This window comes from Ixodes scapularis, unplaced genomic scaffold (genome assembly GCF_016920785.2).
Source record: "Ixodes scapularis isolate PalLabHiFi unplaced genomic scaffold, ASM1692078v2 PGA_scaffold6__148_contigs__length_123643588, whole genome shotgun sequence".
In the NCBI taxonomy this organism is placed as follows: Eukaryota; Metazoa; Arthropoda; class Arachnida; order Ixodida; family Ixodidae; genus Ixodes; species Ixodes scapularis.
This window is the reverse complement of record NW_024609881.1, coordinates 47985734-48003979: the sequence shown is the minus strand read 5'-3', so window position 1 is coordinate 48003979 and position 18246 is coordinate 47985734. Positions and strand designations below refer to the sequence as shown.

At 46.9% G+C, this 18246-nt stretch overlaps 1 protein-coding gene across 1 annotated transcript in view; it reads left to right on the top strand.

Moving 5' to 3' along the window:
• LOC120838944 (hydroxyacid oxidase 1) overlaps nt 1-18246 on the top strand; it is a 68041-nt gene that overhangs the window by 11192 nt on the left and 38603 nt on the right. Inside the window, exons 3-6 of the mRNA XM_042294388.1 lie at nt 2927-3179; nt 6186-6340; nt 9309-9400; nt 10743-10901. Of these exons, the coding sequence (XP_042150322.1) occupies nt 2927-3179; nt 6186-6340; nt 9309-9400; nt 10743-10901 (659 nt within the window). The remainder of the gene's footprint in view (nt 1-2926; nt 3180-6185; nt 6341-9308; nt 9401-10742; nt 10902-18246) is intronic.

The window sequence follows — 18246 nt, the reverse complement described above, 5'->3', positions numbered from 1 at the left end:
TTTTATTTTGTTACCGCTTTAAAATAAAATATTTGGGGTGTAAATTTTCGGTGTTATCGGTATTTACCCGAAACACAAAACCTTGATATATGCCAACTTAACCGCCCTAACGTCAAACCACTGCGGTGGCGTTGCTGTTGACACTGCGCATGCGCAGATGCCTCATATCACGCAAAATCTGGTTTCTACGCGGGCGCAATTCGTAAACCGTGTGTTGGTGTATAAGTTGGTCAAGCCAAAAGTGCCTAAAGACGGGGGTAGGTCGATAAAGTCCTAAAAAGACTCGGCTTCTCAAACCGTTCCTTGAGGCTCCAAAAAGCCGTTTCCGGATATGTCATCCTGGTGCTCGATAGGTGCTACCCTTGTACTCTTCCAACGCAGAATGTATTCGCCCCGCGGCAAACGCTATCGAATCATTTGCATACACTGTCTGAAAAAAGTTAACCTACAGTTTGCAAGGTTGAATTTGGTCGATTTTCGCGATTTCAAGCACACCGCAAAACGAAAAACAGAGTTCACCAAATCTAAGCCTCCCTCAGGAAGTAACTCACAAAGGACGCATAATATATATATATTCATTTATTTATTTAGTGATACTGCCAGCATTCTGTAGAACGCCCAGGCAGGAGGTGTACAAAAACAATATTCAAAAACAAGTGGAAGCAGTGCAAACAAACAGACATAGCCACTACTCCACAAAGTGCGAAAGTAGTGCTCCACTAAAAGTATCTAATGATCTCAAATTTACAACACTTTCAGGAAGCTTATTCCACTCACACGTGGTTCGGTCGCAAGTTATATACTTGGCCTTTGGCTATGACTTCCACATTGGTATTTTTCTCTTTCAAAAGCCTTCCTTATCTCGTTAAATCTCTCCCCATGATCCAAAATCTTCTTGAGCTTTACGCTGGCGCGGGCCGGACCAATACCACCTGAAAGACAAGGCCGATTCCTCTTTCCCCCAAACATCATCATGGCTCACTAGTGGATTTATGCAATGCCGCCTACCGTGCTTCAACATCACCGCCAGTGAGTCTTGCAGCTCTCAGAACGAGCGCTACGCTAGCACGCGTTGACGCCAAGAAGAACGCGTCTACCGCTCCGCGGAGTCACTTGCCGAGCTTCAGCGTCTTTGCCACTAGGGACGGGGATCCACTCACCGTGACGTCACGCGCAGACCTTCTAGGGGGCATTGGACAGAGGCCTTACGCGCTGGACACCAACAAATAACGAAGCAAACCCACGAGCAATTGCACTCGCTTCTGCTTTCCCGTGTATAGACTGTGGATTTAATAGTGAAGACAGGCCCACCCATTTGCGTTTGACTGCGACCGACCAAGCAGCGGCCACTTAAGACTGCTTAGGACAAGACTGGCGTCGACTACACGGTGAACGTGGCTCACTTCCGTTCTGAGTACATTGCCTTGCTTCTTACGCGTCATCATTTCACCCCTGGCTGGAAATCAGGGATGGGCAAAATACATGCAAATATGTATCGAAATACAAATACAAAATACTTCGTCCAAAATGTATTTAATTACAAATCTAATTACATTTCCAAAAAAGCATTTAATTACAAGATACAAATACAACCAAATGTATTTCGTCTCCTCCAAATACTTTTCCAAATGCATTCCTCAAAATTTGCGTCAGCGACTTCAGGGCACGTGCAACGGGTTTCTGAGTATCTCATTTTAATTTTGCATCGCACACTCGGGAGTTAGTGAGCGAGGCTCTAGTAACGTCGTAGAAATATAATCACAAACCAAATGTAATTAGCTTGGACGTAATAAGTGAAAAAAGTACAGAGCTTCAAGCAGCTTTTTTTGTCGATTGCATTTTGGTAGAGACCAACAAAGAACCGAGACGACCAAGACGCGCCGCACTAGCTAGAGAATTTTTTATTGTTGCAACTCGCACCGGTTACGAAAATCTGGACGACCAGAACATTTAGAATGTTCCAGGGAAAAACATGGATGGAATTCAGGCTGGAAAGCATCACAAGTTGTCACCGACAGTTATTTAGCCAGTCTGCCTGTGAACGTCGATTTCGTCACTGTTCTTGCCCTAGACTAGCATCGTAAACACAAAGTCACTAAACGCTCGTGCTTGATTGAGAGACACTGCGTTCAGTGCAGAACATAGGTTTCTTCCTGCTCTGGACAGTGACAATAAATTTAAGGGATGTATTTTCGGCCACAAAAATGTATTTAATTACAATTGTATTTGAAATACTCACGTTTTAGTATTTAAATACACACGTCAAATACATTACCCACTTTTTAATTAAATACAAATGCAAAATACACAAATTATTTAAAATACGTATTTCAAATACTTATATTTGAAATACTGCCCATCCCTGCTGGAAATAATTTTGCTAGTCTAAAAAGAGACCATCTGTCACAAGCACTGCGCACACTTGTTCCTGCACTTACCGCGAGACTAATACAGTCAAGACCGGAAGCGTTCATTGGCTACATGCGCATTGTCGCCAAGGCTACCCGGTGCATGGCGCCAGTGTTCCTCTTGTCTACCAGGGAGACCCTTCCCTTCCCAGCAAACGATGCAACAGTTTATTGATAACAAGTCTAAAAAGCTAAGTTATCATTATCACGAGACACAGGTCAGACAAGAGTGCTTCGTCAGCGCTGAAGTGGGAGTCGTGTCCAATCAACGAGAACCCGAGTCATAGCCGAACGCAGATCAGTCGTGTTCAATGTATGGTGGCCTCCGTTAGAGACGCAAGCTTACTTATCTACGAGGTATTGGCTGAGTACAATGGTTGGCGTTACTTTCAGTACAGCCGGGCTTTAGTCGAAAGCAGTCACAATCGATTGTAGTATTGCGGTCGATCGCAGTCAAACCCCAATTCGTGAACCAGTCTTGCACGTCCCCGGGGTAGACGATGGTCTTTCGTCTTCAGCGGCCCACAAGGCTGCCACGGTGATGATCCTGAGCACGATGAGCACCACCAGCATAGAGGACGTGGCGGCTGCGGCTCCAGAAGGACTGCGCTGGTTCCAGCTGTACATGTTCAAGGATCGAGACGCCAGTAAGGACCTGGTGCAGCGTGCTGAAAAGGCGGGCTACCAGGCGGTCGTGCTCACCGTGGACACTCCTCTGACTGGGAACAGAATATTCGACCGGAACAAACTCACACCGCTGGGCAATCTGGCGTAGGTGGCACCTCTCTGCGTCTTTCTCATTTCAATGATTGAATCAATCAATGAATATACCATATCCGAAATGTAGAGCGCTTTCTAGTAGCGCGCCGAGCACTACGTCCGCCCTCTTGGTAGCGACGAAAAAACGCAACCAGTGACCCGACCGCCAAATACCCAATGTAAACAAGCAACCGCGCTTCGTGCGTGAAATGCGATGCCAACGGGTTACTGCGTTCCGCTGCGGATGCAGCGATAAACCTTCGATTCGTTCGTGACGTGAACGCAAACAGGGCGCACAATTTTTCCTCATTCTTATATTTTCCTTGAGACCCAGCTATTGAAAAAACAATCGGTGACAACGCGAAGAAATATGCTGACGTTTGCAACTAGTGAACTGGGCCCTAATCTTTTTACGAAGTTGTACCGATAATGTTCCTTGACTTTTTTTTTTCTTTTATGCACGTTGTAGTGTCGGTCTGCGTTTTTCTTGATGCGCAAGCAGCTCAATGTATGCGGGCGAGACCAAGGTTGTTAAGCGAGGCAAAAAGATGACACTTAATAGTCTACATCACCAACCACAATTGGGGATGCGTATGGTTAAAAGTGAACAACAAAAGCTGAAAGCACCAAAGAGGCCTCATTTTAATGTCTTATTGAAAGAATTATAATTACTTTGAAAAGTCAGAAAACAATCTAATTACTTTGCAGCGGTATCTATACACTTGATCTAGCGTCGGGAAACGAGGTTTGTAAAACACCCCTAAAACTAAACAGAGGAGTTTGTTCATAAAATAGTCTTGAATATTTAAAGCGCGGTCATGTAAAATAAAAAAAACACAACAGACACGGACGACGTGTCTGTTTGCTCAACACTCAAAAAGACATGATTTTGCTGTCTTTTTTGTCGAACGTTCGATGAGATCGAACGTGGCGGCCACGTTCGATTAGATCGAGCGTGGCGTTCGACTTAGGTTCATCGCAGTGGCTAAAACTTTGATGTCGGCGGCGGCGAAAACTTGCGTTGCGGATGTCAAATGGCGAAACACGGTTGGTGCCAACTTCATTTCACAATTTATTTTTTTTTTTTTTTTGGCGCAGCCGAGGTAAATTTTTGTTTAGTGCAAAGAAGCTTGGAAGGTAGTTTCGAGCGTGAATTCAGTTATTCTACCAGGGTTGTTGAACGAATCTTCGTTGAAGCGCATCATCCGTAAACTGTGGTTGAGGTCAACGCTATCTGAAACCAATTTGAGCTCTTTCCAACGCCTGAAAAATATTGCCCAGGGCACCGTTTCCTTTAACACAACACAGAACTTTACAGACACAAAAACAAAACAAAAAACGTTCGCCACTAGCAACTAAAAAAAGAAAACTAAATTTGAGTGGCATGTATCCGTGTGGAGCAGCCTACCGCTAAACAGCATGACTTCATGCGTATTTACATCGAAAAAAAAAGTTAAAACTGTCCTCAGAGATCACAGCCTAGTCCTTTGTCCAAGTTGGGTGATCGGAAATCAGGAAACAATAAAGTTTCTGAATCGCACTCAGTGGCAGAGCGTCCATGCCCAGCAAATGCTGAGAAACCGAAACTTAAGAAACTTGACGTTACCAAGATGGCCGCGTGCACAGTGTTGCCAGACCACCAAGCAGTTTCGCCTATCCTCTATTCCAATATGAAAATAAAATATTATCCAGCTGAATCATAAACCTAGTTTTAGTTGAATTCCGCTGGATTGCCTCATTTAAAGCTAGGATCAGTTTCATAATTTAGCTGGAAATGGACCGATGTTCACCTAAGAATGCATGTTTTATTGTGCCCCGAACATACACATACATGAGGTTGCATATCATATCATTATACTGTCGCCAGTTTAAATGAAACTCTTACGCGAGCCCCCGAGAAGAGCTCATGATTCCTCCCGACAAACTCCAAACACCTGGTAGTTTGGTGCAATGTTTTTTTTTCGTCAAAAAAAGCTTTCAATGTAAGGACTACAAAAAGAAGTCTTATTCAAACGAGCACAGGTACTTTTTCAACGGCTACACTATGTCACACTTCATTAGCTAACACACCCTAGCGGTGGCCGCTCCTACGTTAACTATAAAGGGCTCTGTGGCTGCAGTTCCGCCCCGCACACGCAGCGCCACTCCCCTCCCTGGCGAGGCGCGCCCATGCTGGTTAGGCGCACGGCGAAGCAGACGACGCGGGAGGCTGGTGTGCTTGTCGTGCTGGCTTCACGCTTCGTTAACTAATGTACCGAAGGCAAAATGGCAGGGCACCAGTTATTGTGGCCTGGTCAAATGCCACAGTATCATATTAAACAGAAAGGTAAATATGTGCCTCTCGGAAAGTTTCATTTCGTTCCCTGGGATGTTATTCATGAAAGACCGCCAGTACCATGAATAGTCAGCTGTGCGAAAGGCAGGGTTAATTATTAATTACCTATCTTGCAGAATGACCCAGTAGTGCAACTACCCGTACTTGTCACGTTAATAGGCACATTCCGTAGAGCACACACACGAGCACGCAATAGTTTTGCGTTGCTTGGGGGAGCTCGTGCCATCACTTTGAGGGCGAACTGAGCTTGCGCCAGCAGGGCCCGCAATCCGCAGCTGACGTTCTACGATAAGTCCTAAATGTTATAGCAACGATGGTTCCCCATGGCTGTCAACAAAAGGAACTGGATTATAAATTACCAGTTTTTTTAACAATTTTAAATTTGAGAACGGAGCTCACTTCTTACCTGGCAATTTTGTTCTCTGATGCTTACAAAATAAAACTAGTAAGCGGCGAAAGACCCGAGTTAAAATGAGGCAAGTAATCAGAGCACATATTGCGTACTGACAGGAACGCATGATTAAAAAGAAATTGACACTGACGGCTGCGCTCTAGTATTTTCTTCATGTTTCTCTATGTTGAGGCAAGCATGCCGAGATTGGCCTGCTGACTTCCCCACAAGCTTTTGCCAATACGAATCCGGGAGTCGCATAAAAAGTCCAGCCGATTCGCATTGATTCCAGTGTAACCATCGTGGAGGGAGTTGCTGGGCTCCTTGACCTGTCAGGGCATGCCTACGAAAACACAAGCCTCTTCGATGCCTCCTTGACCTGGGACGATGTCAAATGGCTCAAGAGTTTCACCAAGCTCCCTGTGATCGTCAAGGGAATTCTAACCGGTGAGGCAATATGTTTTTTTTGTTTTGCGATGGCAGATATCATATTGTCAGTGCAATGAAATTAGGCTCGAGAGAAGTGGCACCATCTTATGCGTAATTTTCGGAACATTGAGACGGCCTGCGGCCGAAATCATTGAGTGCCCTGCCGAACTTTCACATTGAGTGCCCTGCCGACCCTCATATGGTCCTCGCTTGGTAGCAGTCGGGTGGAAGAGAGCTAGTGGACATCGATTCGTTTTTCAGAGCCAGAGACTTCAATTTGAAACGTAAAACTTTTAGTCGAAGGAAAAGACACTGAAAGAAGGACGTTCCAAACTCAGCTCCTTTCCTTGCTTCCACGTATCCTCATACCCCCAGAAATCTAAGGCCGACTACACACTGAACTTCCACAAAGGAACATTCAGTTACAATAAAAGAATAACCAGACATCGAATACACCCTTGTATTTCCGAACATTGGTCACTTAAATGATAAACAAAAATTAACCTTTATTTCTTCTACCCTTGGCCCCCATCTTCAAACTGAACAACTAATCCAACCTTCACAAAGAAGGACCTGTAGTTTTTGAGACTGACCTTCCAAAAGCCCCACCCTCGTCTTCACTCGCTCGTCTTGCGAACAGCGACATCGAGAAGAAACTATTGCTAAGTTCGAATACGGGACTTCGTCCAATCGAAACGTGTGAAGTTGTTGTAAAACACTCGTTCAATGTGGGGTAATAGTAGATTTGGCTCGTCTCAATCTCCCATCAAAAACCTGAATATGTTTAAAAGCTGAAATTTTAAAGGTGAATATAAACAAATGAAACCCTGCTTCAGTTTGTTTTCTTCTCCTGGTGCCCCTCCATAACGGCATTCAAATTTGTATATTCCCATTTGATGGGATAGATAAAAAAAAAGAAAACTTCTCTCCATCTAACTAAATACGGTAATCAGCAAACTACAAAAGTAACATGAAACGACACGTGCCATTTTTTAACTGTAACGGGAACGAGTTCCTTTTTCCATATACGAAAATTGTAACGGGAACGCGTTCCAAAAATCACAAGGAACGATCTTGGTTTCCTTTTTTTGAGAAACTTGTACAACACTGATACAAATACACTCCAAAAGTCAGTAAAAGTCACTGAAAAAATCTACTCTGGCTTGGCATAACAATTAATCTGTTACGAAAGCCAATGGAAGCTGGTCGACCACACCAGGACGACGGGGCATACGTTTGTCCGAGAAAGTTTGTGGAGGCACGGTTTATCCGCCGCAGCTAAAAGGCGTGCAATGCCAATAGGGACTCCCTTCCGCCTAACTGGACCTCCGCGAGGACATTTTAGATTGGCGAATACTGTGTATACTGGTGTATACTAATGATGCCACACGTTAGATGTGGCGAAACGTCTATGTTCTTATCTTTTGTTGTTTTGTCAAGTCAGAGTAAACTTGTTCAATAGTTCCGGCGGATCCCCGGGTATATCTCGTGTAGGGTCCTGGCACTCCGCTATCATTAGTGGAAAATTGTTCGCTCTAATTTTCTCCGCTTATACCTTAAAACACACACACACACACACAAACACACACAAAGAAAAAAAAAAAAACAAGGCTGGAAATGTGGGCAATCTTGGGAATAAAGTCGAAAGTCAGGGCCAGCGTCAGAGATACGAGCCCTCCAAAATACCTGCTTGTTTTAGAGCGCAGCTCTTAGGGGCCCGTTTCCGGCTTGAGCGGCGTCGGCGTCGGCGTCGGCGTAACCGCGAGGTCACGTGACCCCCACAGGTCACGTGATCCCCTTAGGTCACGTGACCCCCCTCAGGTCACGTGTCCCCCCTCAGGTCACTTGACCCCCTCAGATCATGAAACCCCCTGAGGCCACGTGACCCCCTCAGGCCACGTGACCCCACTGAGGCCACGTGACCCCACTGAGGTCAGTTGACCCCCCTGAAATCACGTGACCCCCTTGGGGACACGTGACCCCCGAGTTCACGTGACCCCCCTGAAGTCACGCGACCCCCGAGGTCACGTGACCCCCCTGACGTCACGCGAGCCCCCTTAGGTCACGTGACCTCAAAAAGTCACCTATCCCTCAGTACGCTTCTTTCTTCCTCCTCAAGAGCAGCGCTCTCACCGGCGTTACAGGGAATTGTAAACGGCTTCCATTTTTTTTCTCTCTCTCTCTCCCTACGATTGAAGTGAAGTCCGTAGAGAAAAAAAGGTTACTATAATCGCTGAAAGAATGAGAACAGGAAGGCGTCTTCCGAATGACTGGCTGCTAGCAGGTGCTCCGTGCCTTCCGCCGTGTTCGGGCTGCGCGCACGCGCTCGAGGTGCACGAAATGGCGAAGCATTGTCGAAGTTGGAAGCTCGCGCTGGAGACGGGATAACTCAAGCTCCCCCCATCTGCTTTCACATTGGAGTGACATAGCAGCCAGTGCCTGAAAATATGTGATAGTGTAGGTCCTGTTTCCAACAATTAACTTATTTTTTTTATGACCATGCATGAGTAATGCGCATTATAAAGCAGTCACCGTAGAACTAGTAACTTCGGTACGTCTTTGAGACGTTCTTCAAGATAATGTACTGTACATTATAAAGGCCGTTAAATATGCACACGAGGGTCTGTGGAATCTTCAAGAAAAGATGAATTATTCAAATGAATGGCTAAAAGCCAAATTACTAACAGACGCCTAAAAAACAGATTATGATAATTCTTGACGCGTTGGAACACAATTTTCAAACGTGCCGATGCTTCGTTTCAACATTAATCGAGCCATGATCAAAAATAAGAAAACAAATGCAGATATTTAGTAACGGGATATCAATATTATGATTATGTTGTCGGGAAAACGAATAGAGCATCAGTTAGCTATAGTAGGCAATAAAACAAAAACGAAGTCGGTTTCGAGGACAATATTTCGCAGTGTGCAGAAGGTCAATGTAAGCATTCTGATCTATGCTCAATATTTACGCAATCTGAAACAGCCGAAGATGCCAAGGAGGCTGTCAGCAACGGTGTCGCCGCCATCTTTGTGTCCAATCATGGCGGTCGGCAACTGGACACTGTGACATCCACGGTATGTTCCTCCAAAGCCTTTCTGAAAGCGTCGTGGCACAAAGCAATTTCTTAGTCATCTACTCTTCCGCGTCAGTCAAAGTAATCGTTGACTGTATGAAGGAACAACATGCATCGGTTTCCTAACATATAAGCTAAAATTCCGTCCAACGGAGCATGCTTGAGTGGAGAGTTATAGGTTACGAGCATTACTTCTCTACTTACAGTGGCCGTCTTCTAATGTAAGTCGTTCTTCACATACTGATTTCCAGCTAAATTTAACAGGAAATCACAATGCCAGGTTGCAGTGTGATATAATATCGTGAAGTAACAAACACAATATCATGTGTCACCTTCCCGATCGCTCGCTTGTCTGAAATTCGAACAAAGACCGGTTTGTGTACAAATTCGGCAGTGACTTATATCTTCAGATTGAAATCATGCATGAAAATCAGCATTTAACTGGAAGTCCCTTAGGTCTGTTTAGAAGACACTGAACACTAGGTTCGTTGAGTGAAAAACCTGTATTTGATCAATTTAGCAGAAAGGAAACTGATTTGGTGCACACGTCACGTGACATCAATTTATAGTATTAATTTATCGTAGAAATGGACTTTGTGCACATGTCCGTGACATCACTCCATGTGCCGTAAATTTTCTCACTAAAATTTGAAGGCGCATTGGTCACGTGATATCAACTTCCCGCCGAATTTAGCGGAGAAACTGGATTCGTGTATATGTTATGTGACGTCTGGTCACGTGGCGTCAATTTTCACGCTAAGTTTATCAAAGGAACTGAATTGGTGTACTAGAGGTCACGTGACAATAATTTCCTCCGCTAAATTTAGTGGGGAAACTAAATTAATGTATCGGTCAGGTGACGCCAAGTCACGTGACATCAATTTCACCGCCAGGCGGAGTCAGGAAATTGAATTGGCGTTCATGTCACGTGACGAGAATTTCTTCGCTAAATTTAGCGAGAAATGCACGGACGAACGAAAAAAACAACAACAAAAAACTTTGTGATTCAGGGGAGTGTGTGGGTTGGGATGGGGGGGGGGGGGGCTGTTAAAAGAATTGAATGCTTCAAAAACAGTGTAGCAGTGAATGCACTTTTGTGTGCTCAACTACCAAAACTGGTACTGTGAAGAACGACGCAAAATGGCGCGACCGAGTTGGAAAAGGCTGCCTCCGCACATAAAAAAGCTTGGGACAAAAATTTATAAACTTGGCATCCGGCAAGATTTTTGAGCCGGAAATATGTCATTTGAAGCCGCCATATAGTCTAGGCGTCTAGCAACCTTCTTTTTTAAGGATTTCAAAACTCTTCCGAGGTCTGATAACTCGGGTCCGTGGGTGTGCAGATTGAGCCCCTGCCGGAGATCATCAGAGCAGTTGAAGGCCAGGTTGAAGTTTACCTGGACGGAGGCATTCGTCACGGGACCGACGCCATCAAGGCCCTCGCCCTTGGAGCCAAAGCCGTCTTCGTGGGACGCCCGGTACTCTGGGGACTGGCGTATAATGTAAGATGCTCCTCTGAAGACACACAGCGAAAGATTCATAAATATTCAACGTTACTTCATCAACTCAGCTGTAGAACTTCCCATACTTTTACCCAAGTCCTATTTAAAGCGACAGACAAAAACAACCGACACCGACAAGCCTCAAGTACGTGCAGCATGTGTGCGAAGGTATTTTGGTAGCCTTCCACGTGCTTACTCGGGAGGCTCCAGTTCGTTCGACCAAAGGTACTTTCGCGTGAACGCCGCACGAGTTTGAGGCTTTTGTCGGTATCGGTTTTTTTCTATTCGTCACTCTAGTGAATCTCCCTCAACACTTAAGCCCCTTGAGGTGTCCGAGTTCGTCTTACAAGTAGCATCAAGCAGGTCCGTGCCTCTTGCAGCTCCTGGGAGCAAATGGCGGCGAGGTACTGAGCTGAACTGTTCATGGAAGTAAATGGCGGTGAAGCATTCGCTCGCGACACGTGTCTTGCGCGTTTCCAGATCAATGGTTCGAGGTACCTGTAGAAAACGCCAAGCGTGATTTTTATCAAGAGACTTTAGGGCATACAAGCACCGCCAACCATTGTTGCAGGAACATACAGACACGCACCACGAGCGAGTGCTCCGCCTCCGTTCGCATCCAAGGGCCGCTCATTGCAGTGCCGCGTTGCTATTCGCTACCAACGGCAGAACGGGGAGTCGACGCGTTTGACGCTAATTGTGAAGCGAACTCATCAAGGGGCTTTAGCGTCCTGTCATTTCAAGCGCCAAGGTGGTGGAAATGCTGTTTCAATTTTTCTCAAAAGAATCCACACCTTCCAAAGCACAGCCACCAAATGGTGCTTCAAACGTTGGGAGGCAACCTCAGAAGGCAGATGGGGCGTCACCCTTATGGGGGAGTCTCGCAGCCACGATTTAACAATGTCAGCTGTACTTGTAGAAGTGATAGAAGCGGCATTTGACCGTTAGCAGCAGGTTCTGTAGGAGGCAAAGTACTGGTCTGGAGCAGATGCCAACATCTGTTGCAGCATTACCCAAGATTGAGACCTAAAGCTATATACTTTTTATCCACTGCACTCTCAGAAAAAAAGGGTGTATGTGGGTGTATCGCGCACCCTTACACCCCCCTTCGACTGGAGACACCCGGCGAGCGTAATCGCACTCCCATCACGCGAATCCTCCTCTCCCAAAGGAATCGGCGGGCGAGGCGAGGGTGTTGCCAGGTGCACCATTACACCCCTCCCCTCCCCTTTCCTTTTTCAAAAAGGGGAGAGGGAGTGCTATCAGGAGAGCGCAAGAAAACAAACAAAATGCGCGCGGTAATAGAGTAGAGCGCGCGTCTTGATTAGCAGTCACTGGTTACACGTCATCCGACTGACAACCTATCACGATAGCGATCGCGTTTCGCGCGTTATCTGGCCTTCGTGTTGCTAGGAGACTTGACCTCCTCACCTCCTGCATTCCATCTCGGCGTGCTTCGGCGGCCATACTTTTGCTTCGGCTGGCGGGTGACATCGCCTTTGTTCATTCGCGCTATTTTGAATTGCGTGTTTTTTTTAGAAGGTGGTTGGACAAAGCGGATCGTGTTCACGAAGCGATGCTTGGCACGTAGCTGCACTGCAGTCACAAACCAAGATGTGCCCGCCCGATAAAGGTAGGTCTGCCGTTTACATGCACTCGTTGGATGCTGCGTTTTGCGAGGCATGGGGCCTGCTAGCTGGGGACGTGCTTTCCTTTTTCTCCTGTTTATGTCAGAGTTTCTTCGCTTTTGTATTTGTGGCATGCGTGCGCGGTGGCGATGCCCGGTTCTCTGAGTGTACAAACGAGCACGACATCGCAGCTTCGAGACATTATTCTTGCGTGTAGAGCTGGCGTCATTGAGAGCAACGGGTCTCTATCGTTTCGCCAAAAAACACTTTTTGTGGACAGATGTTTTATGGACACTCGCTCGTCGACACTACCGCTCCATCGGCAGTCGTTACGCGGATTTAGCGTTGTAGGGACATTTCGTCGCGGGTGTATCCTACACGTACTATCCGCTTCGTGGCAACAGTGTGAGGCAGCTCCTTACAGAAAAAAGGTAGTTTGTGCTGTCGATGAAGCATTCTGGCGATGAATCATCGGGTATCTATAAAACGATCTGTCGGTGAAACGTTCGATTGCAGAGCAACATGCTCGCGCTTGTTACCGGCTTCGCTCGCACGTATGGTTATGCAATGCGATTTTCAGTGGGGATGATGGAACTAAGGTGGCGCTTCAAGACAAGGCAGTTAGAGTTCTTTTATAGGTTCCCTACGGGAGTCAGAGTTGCGCGTTCATCTTCGTAGCGCCGTCTTTTCTGCACGGCATGTTGATCCAGCTCCTCACGCGACTTTTGGACCTCTTGGCGAATATGTGCTGCCACCTCGACACGAGGCTAAGTGCCGAGAAAACAACGCGCGCGCAAGGCCTCTCCCACCCGTTCCACACCCAAAACGTCAGCTACATCCTGTTCAACCCTTGAGGCGCTGTGACCTAGATACTGCTTCCCCAAACTCGCCTTTGTCCCCATCGTGCGTAATCTTCCGCCCCCGAGGTCGACACAACGAAACCATATTCCCTCCCTGCTCGGCCACTTCGAAGAGGGAGAGGGTACTGGAACCATTGACTCTCGAACCGACCAGGCGCGCGGCGCGCTCAAAAGCACGGGTGCGTACGGCGGGGCGCGTGCAACGTTACTTTCTTGCACGGTACGTGGTCGGATCTCGTCAAATAGCGGCGCGGCGGCACGTAGAAAATAGACGCGCAACTCTGGCTCCCGCAGGGAGCTACAGGAACTGGTACTCCAGTGCAGCATTGAGATTATAAGCTCCAGCCAGAGTTGCGCGTCTGGTTTCCACGTGCCGCCGCGCCGCTATTTGCCGATATCCGATCACGTGAGGAGCAGACTCCAAATGCCGTGCAAGGAAGCCACCGGTACGGCGGCTTGGCCGACGGTGCACGCGCCTCGGTGTGCATACCCCCCCCCCCCCCCCCCTTTTGCCTCCTCCTGTCCTGTGTTGTCCCTGCCACCCCCTAAAACAGCCGCCACAGGGCAGGTTAAAGACTGGCCGGCGGCGCCCAAGGGATACTGAGAGCACTCCCCCCCCCCCCCCCCCCCCCCCCCCTTCCTGACTCGAAAACAAGTTGGAGCGCCACTGACCGTACATATTCCCCACGAACTACACCCTCTACAATACAGATACAACTACACATTGTATCTGTATTCCTGAATACTTTTTCACCAGTTTCGCGGAAGTGTCTCGGGGATATAGCATTGCATAAAAGACAATGTATCTCAGTATCTGCATTTTTGGCCTTAAAGCAGATGTATCTCAGTATTCCCGAATACTTTTTGGAGTGTGTCTGCCCGGCCCTGGTTTATGTCACATTAATTTATTCTATCATTCTTATTATTTTCCAGGTACTTCGGGCAAATCAACCCATCTGAAGTGCGATACAAAAGTGCAACCAGTGGCATTGCACCGAAGTTGCGAACTCTTCAAGTGCTTTGACATCTGTGAGTGTACCGTCCTTCAATTATACTCCGTGTCACTAGTTGTGTGTAGTGCAGGTGAATGCAACGGCCATGTGAAGAGAGAAAAGACGAGCACTAGGAAGGCATATGGGAGGGGAGGGCAGGGCTGGGGGAGAGGGGAAAAGCACTACGAATGTCAGATAGGAGAGGGGGTTACTCTCCTCACCCGCCTTTCTAGCGCTTGCCCTTTCCCCTCTTCGGGCATTGCCTTAGCCTGTGCGGCGCGCAAGTAGTGAATGAAGGTGAATATCGTCACCTTCATTCGTGACAATATTCACCATTGTACAGATTATGATGCACTGGCAGGTAATAGATAACTAGGTAAACTTAATCTGCTCAGTGCTTGAAGACGCAGCTCGCGACTTGCTTGAACACGGCCCACAGGAAACCAGCTGCAACCTCCCGTTCTCATAACGAGCAGTACAAATGGCATGCATTATAATATGTCGCTAATAGACCGATCTCACCAGCTAGTTTGAGTACGCCACCGCTGCCGATGTGCATCGTGACGCTGTAGTCTTTCTGCACGCGCAACAACCATGCTAGAGGTTTGCGCGAGCAGACCACGAGGCAGCATGAGCTGTCGCGTGAACTGTTTTAGACTGTTTTAGCACTGTTTTAGATGACCACGAGGCAGCATGAGCTGTCGCGTGAACTGGAGTCTGCCTCTTACGAACTACAGTTATGGCGGCGTCACGCATGCGTGGAAAACTTGGTGGGATCGGTCTATTCATTTACGCTGGAAACGTAGCTATGCTCTTATAACATATCCACATAGTTGATGTAGTTTCGTTTTTATTTTTCAGGTGTTTAGTCTCTATTTTTCCTTCCCGTCTTTTTTTTTTAGTATTTAGCACCTGCACGACAATTCCGCTGGTAGGCTGCAACCACGTGCTCTTTGCCCAAGGATGCACTTCAACTGCATGAACTCTCGCTTGTCAGAAGCAACCACCAAAGATAAATTCATGAGCTCTAGATTCTCGCCCTCAGAAAATATCACCATTAAAATACAAGTATTCGCTCAGGCTGGTGCTATCAGAAATTCTCAGAAAAGCAAAAGGCATTCTTTCGAGACATGTTGAGCTTGAATATATCCTGAGTGAAATAAGCAACGGCAACAACAGTGTACTTGTTCTCTTGTCCTCTTACAAAATGTCAGTATGTTGGCGGCAGTACCACTTTAATTCTTGTGATTGCATCAGGAAAGGGATAAGGGGAGCACTACAAATAAATCACGGCTAAAAATGTCACTGTCAAGATTGCAAATTACAGAATGTGGAGAGCGCAAGGTCCCTTTAACAAATTTCTTGACCCCCATGCCTTACATAAGCCCTCGATCTTGTGGGGGTTGGCTATCTGGCCTCTACACTCAAATGTGTTTGAGAGCACTGTTCTAGATGGTCCAAAATTTTGTTAAAGGAAGCTTGCATTAGGACACCTCTGATGTTGAAATTCGTTTATCTGGTTAGGCGCCACAGTACAAGGTTGCTTATGGCATTTTTCGGCTAATTGTGCATTTTATTAGTAAAAAATAAACACAGTTGCAATGAGAAACAGGCTGGCATTGTTGAAAACCGCCAAAATCAGTTGTTTAAGTATATTGAAAACACATGCTTGTTATCTGTGTTTTCGGTTTGCCAGCCTTGCACCTGTATCTAAAGTGGTAAACTTTCCACCCCACTATTCTTCAATGGTGTTCAAAATATTTGTGAAGTTGGCTGAGTTCCTGGTTTTTGGTAATGCTCATTAAGTAAGGTGTGGGGCCTTGACAGTGTCCTATATGTATCTAATCATGGTATACAACTGGGTTTTGCTTTTCAGGAATGCTCCATGGCTCTTTTTGGTGGTCAACACCCAAGGCACAAGACTAAATGATAAGACATGCAAAAAGAAGAAGAAAGGAAACAAGCGACGTTTCTGGTGCATGCATTCAATGTGTATTTTTGTAGTACATGTTTCACCCAGTGTTTATGAGCAATAAATATGTAGGAACAGATACCAATTTTCGTAGCCTATTTTATAAAATATTGCATGATCCTAACAATATTATATTCGCAGGAGTGACACAAAAGTTCTCAATTGTATTTCAGGTTGACAGTTAGGACGTCAAAATGATGCCAGGCCACATAATGAAATGACGATAGAATGTGGGATTGGCAGCTTAATTGTTTTCGGGTTGACAAATGGGACATGAAAATGACACAAAACACCGTCGTTTGACGGTTAAAAGCTTGGAAAAGAGCTGCAGAGACATTTCCTGTCAGTTTGATGGAAAATGTTCTAGTGTTAGTTTTGTTGACTTCGCACATGTACACCTAAGAGTGGGGTTTATCGGTTCCCAGTAAGTGAGAACGGTGTGGAAAACGGTATATAAGTACACCTAAGAATGGGGTGTAACTGCATTCCCAGTAAGTGAGAAACTGAATATCTCTGCACCTAAGTATGGGGTGTATCAGTATTCCCAGTAAGTGAGAAATGGAATTTATGTACACCTAAGAATGGGGTGTATGAGTATTCCCAGTAAGTGATAAACGGAATATATGTGCACTTAAAAGAGGGGTGTATCAGTATTCCCAGTAAATGAGAAACGGAATATACGTACACCTAAGAATGGGGTGTACCGGTATTCCCAGTAAGTGAGAAACGGAATACACGTACACCTAAGATTGGGGTGTATCAGTATTCCCAGCAAGTGAGAGACGGAATATATTGCCGCGCGCAAGGCTGAGAAAGCAACGCTCGGTCACGGTCCTCCAGAAAGTTCCCGTTTATTCATGTACCGCACGTAACTTCTATCATTTATCCCTGCTTTTGTTTTCTAGAAAGTGCGTGTTCATTCTCGCCCCGATCACGCGACGCTCGAACCGCTTTCGCCGAATCTTCGAGATAGCGGCGCACTCTAGATAAGAGGCCGCCCGCGACCTTGTCGAGTCAGTCTCGCCCCAGCGTTCGACTCTGCTGCCACGCCGACTTCGACGCCCGCGACGCTCTATTATTATCTTTTGTACTCTTTTATTTTTGGCACAAGTTCGCCACATTAAACGTTTATTTCTTCTTGTTTATTTCCTGTTTTCTTTTGGTCACCACCCGTGACATTTTGGTGGAGGTGCGGGGTACCGCATGCCCGTGCAGCGTTCTCCTCCAAGGGACCGCAGTGCAAGTCCGATTCCCGGCTCGGTGAGAAGACCACTCACCGCAGAACCTGAAATTCGGACCAGCCGCCGCACCAAGGGAGAGGATCCTGAGTACGGTTTGCTCCTGGACAAGCCCAAGCCGCAGAAGACGACGATGGCCAACCAGTCGCAAGCCCCCGCCGCTTCTCCCGTCGTCTACATGCCCGTCGCACCGCGGACGGCTGCCCCCTTCCACGGTGAACTCTACGAAGACGTCGAAGACTGGATTGACCAGTATGAACGCGTTGCCCGCCACAATGGCTGGACCGATGAGCAACGCCTGCACAACGATTACTTCTCGCTTGAGGGAACCGCCAAGCACTGGTACGAGAACCATGAGTCCTCTTTGACGTCGTGGGACATCTTCAAGACCGACCTGAAGGCTACGTTCGTCAACCACCACCGCCGAGAGAGAGCCGAGGACCTACTGCGAACCAGGACCCAGGGCCCCAATGAAAGCGTCACGAGCTTTGTGGAAGACGTCCTCCGCCTGAGCTCCCGCGCCGATCCTCAGGCCACCGAGGGAAAGAAGCTGCGAATTTTGATGCGGGGCGTGAAGGACGACATCTTCGGAGGCCTCGTCCGCAACCCGCCGGCAACCGTTGACGCCTTCGTCAGCGAGGCGACAAACATCGAG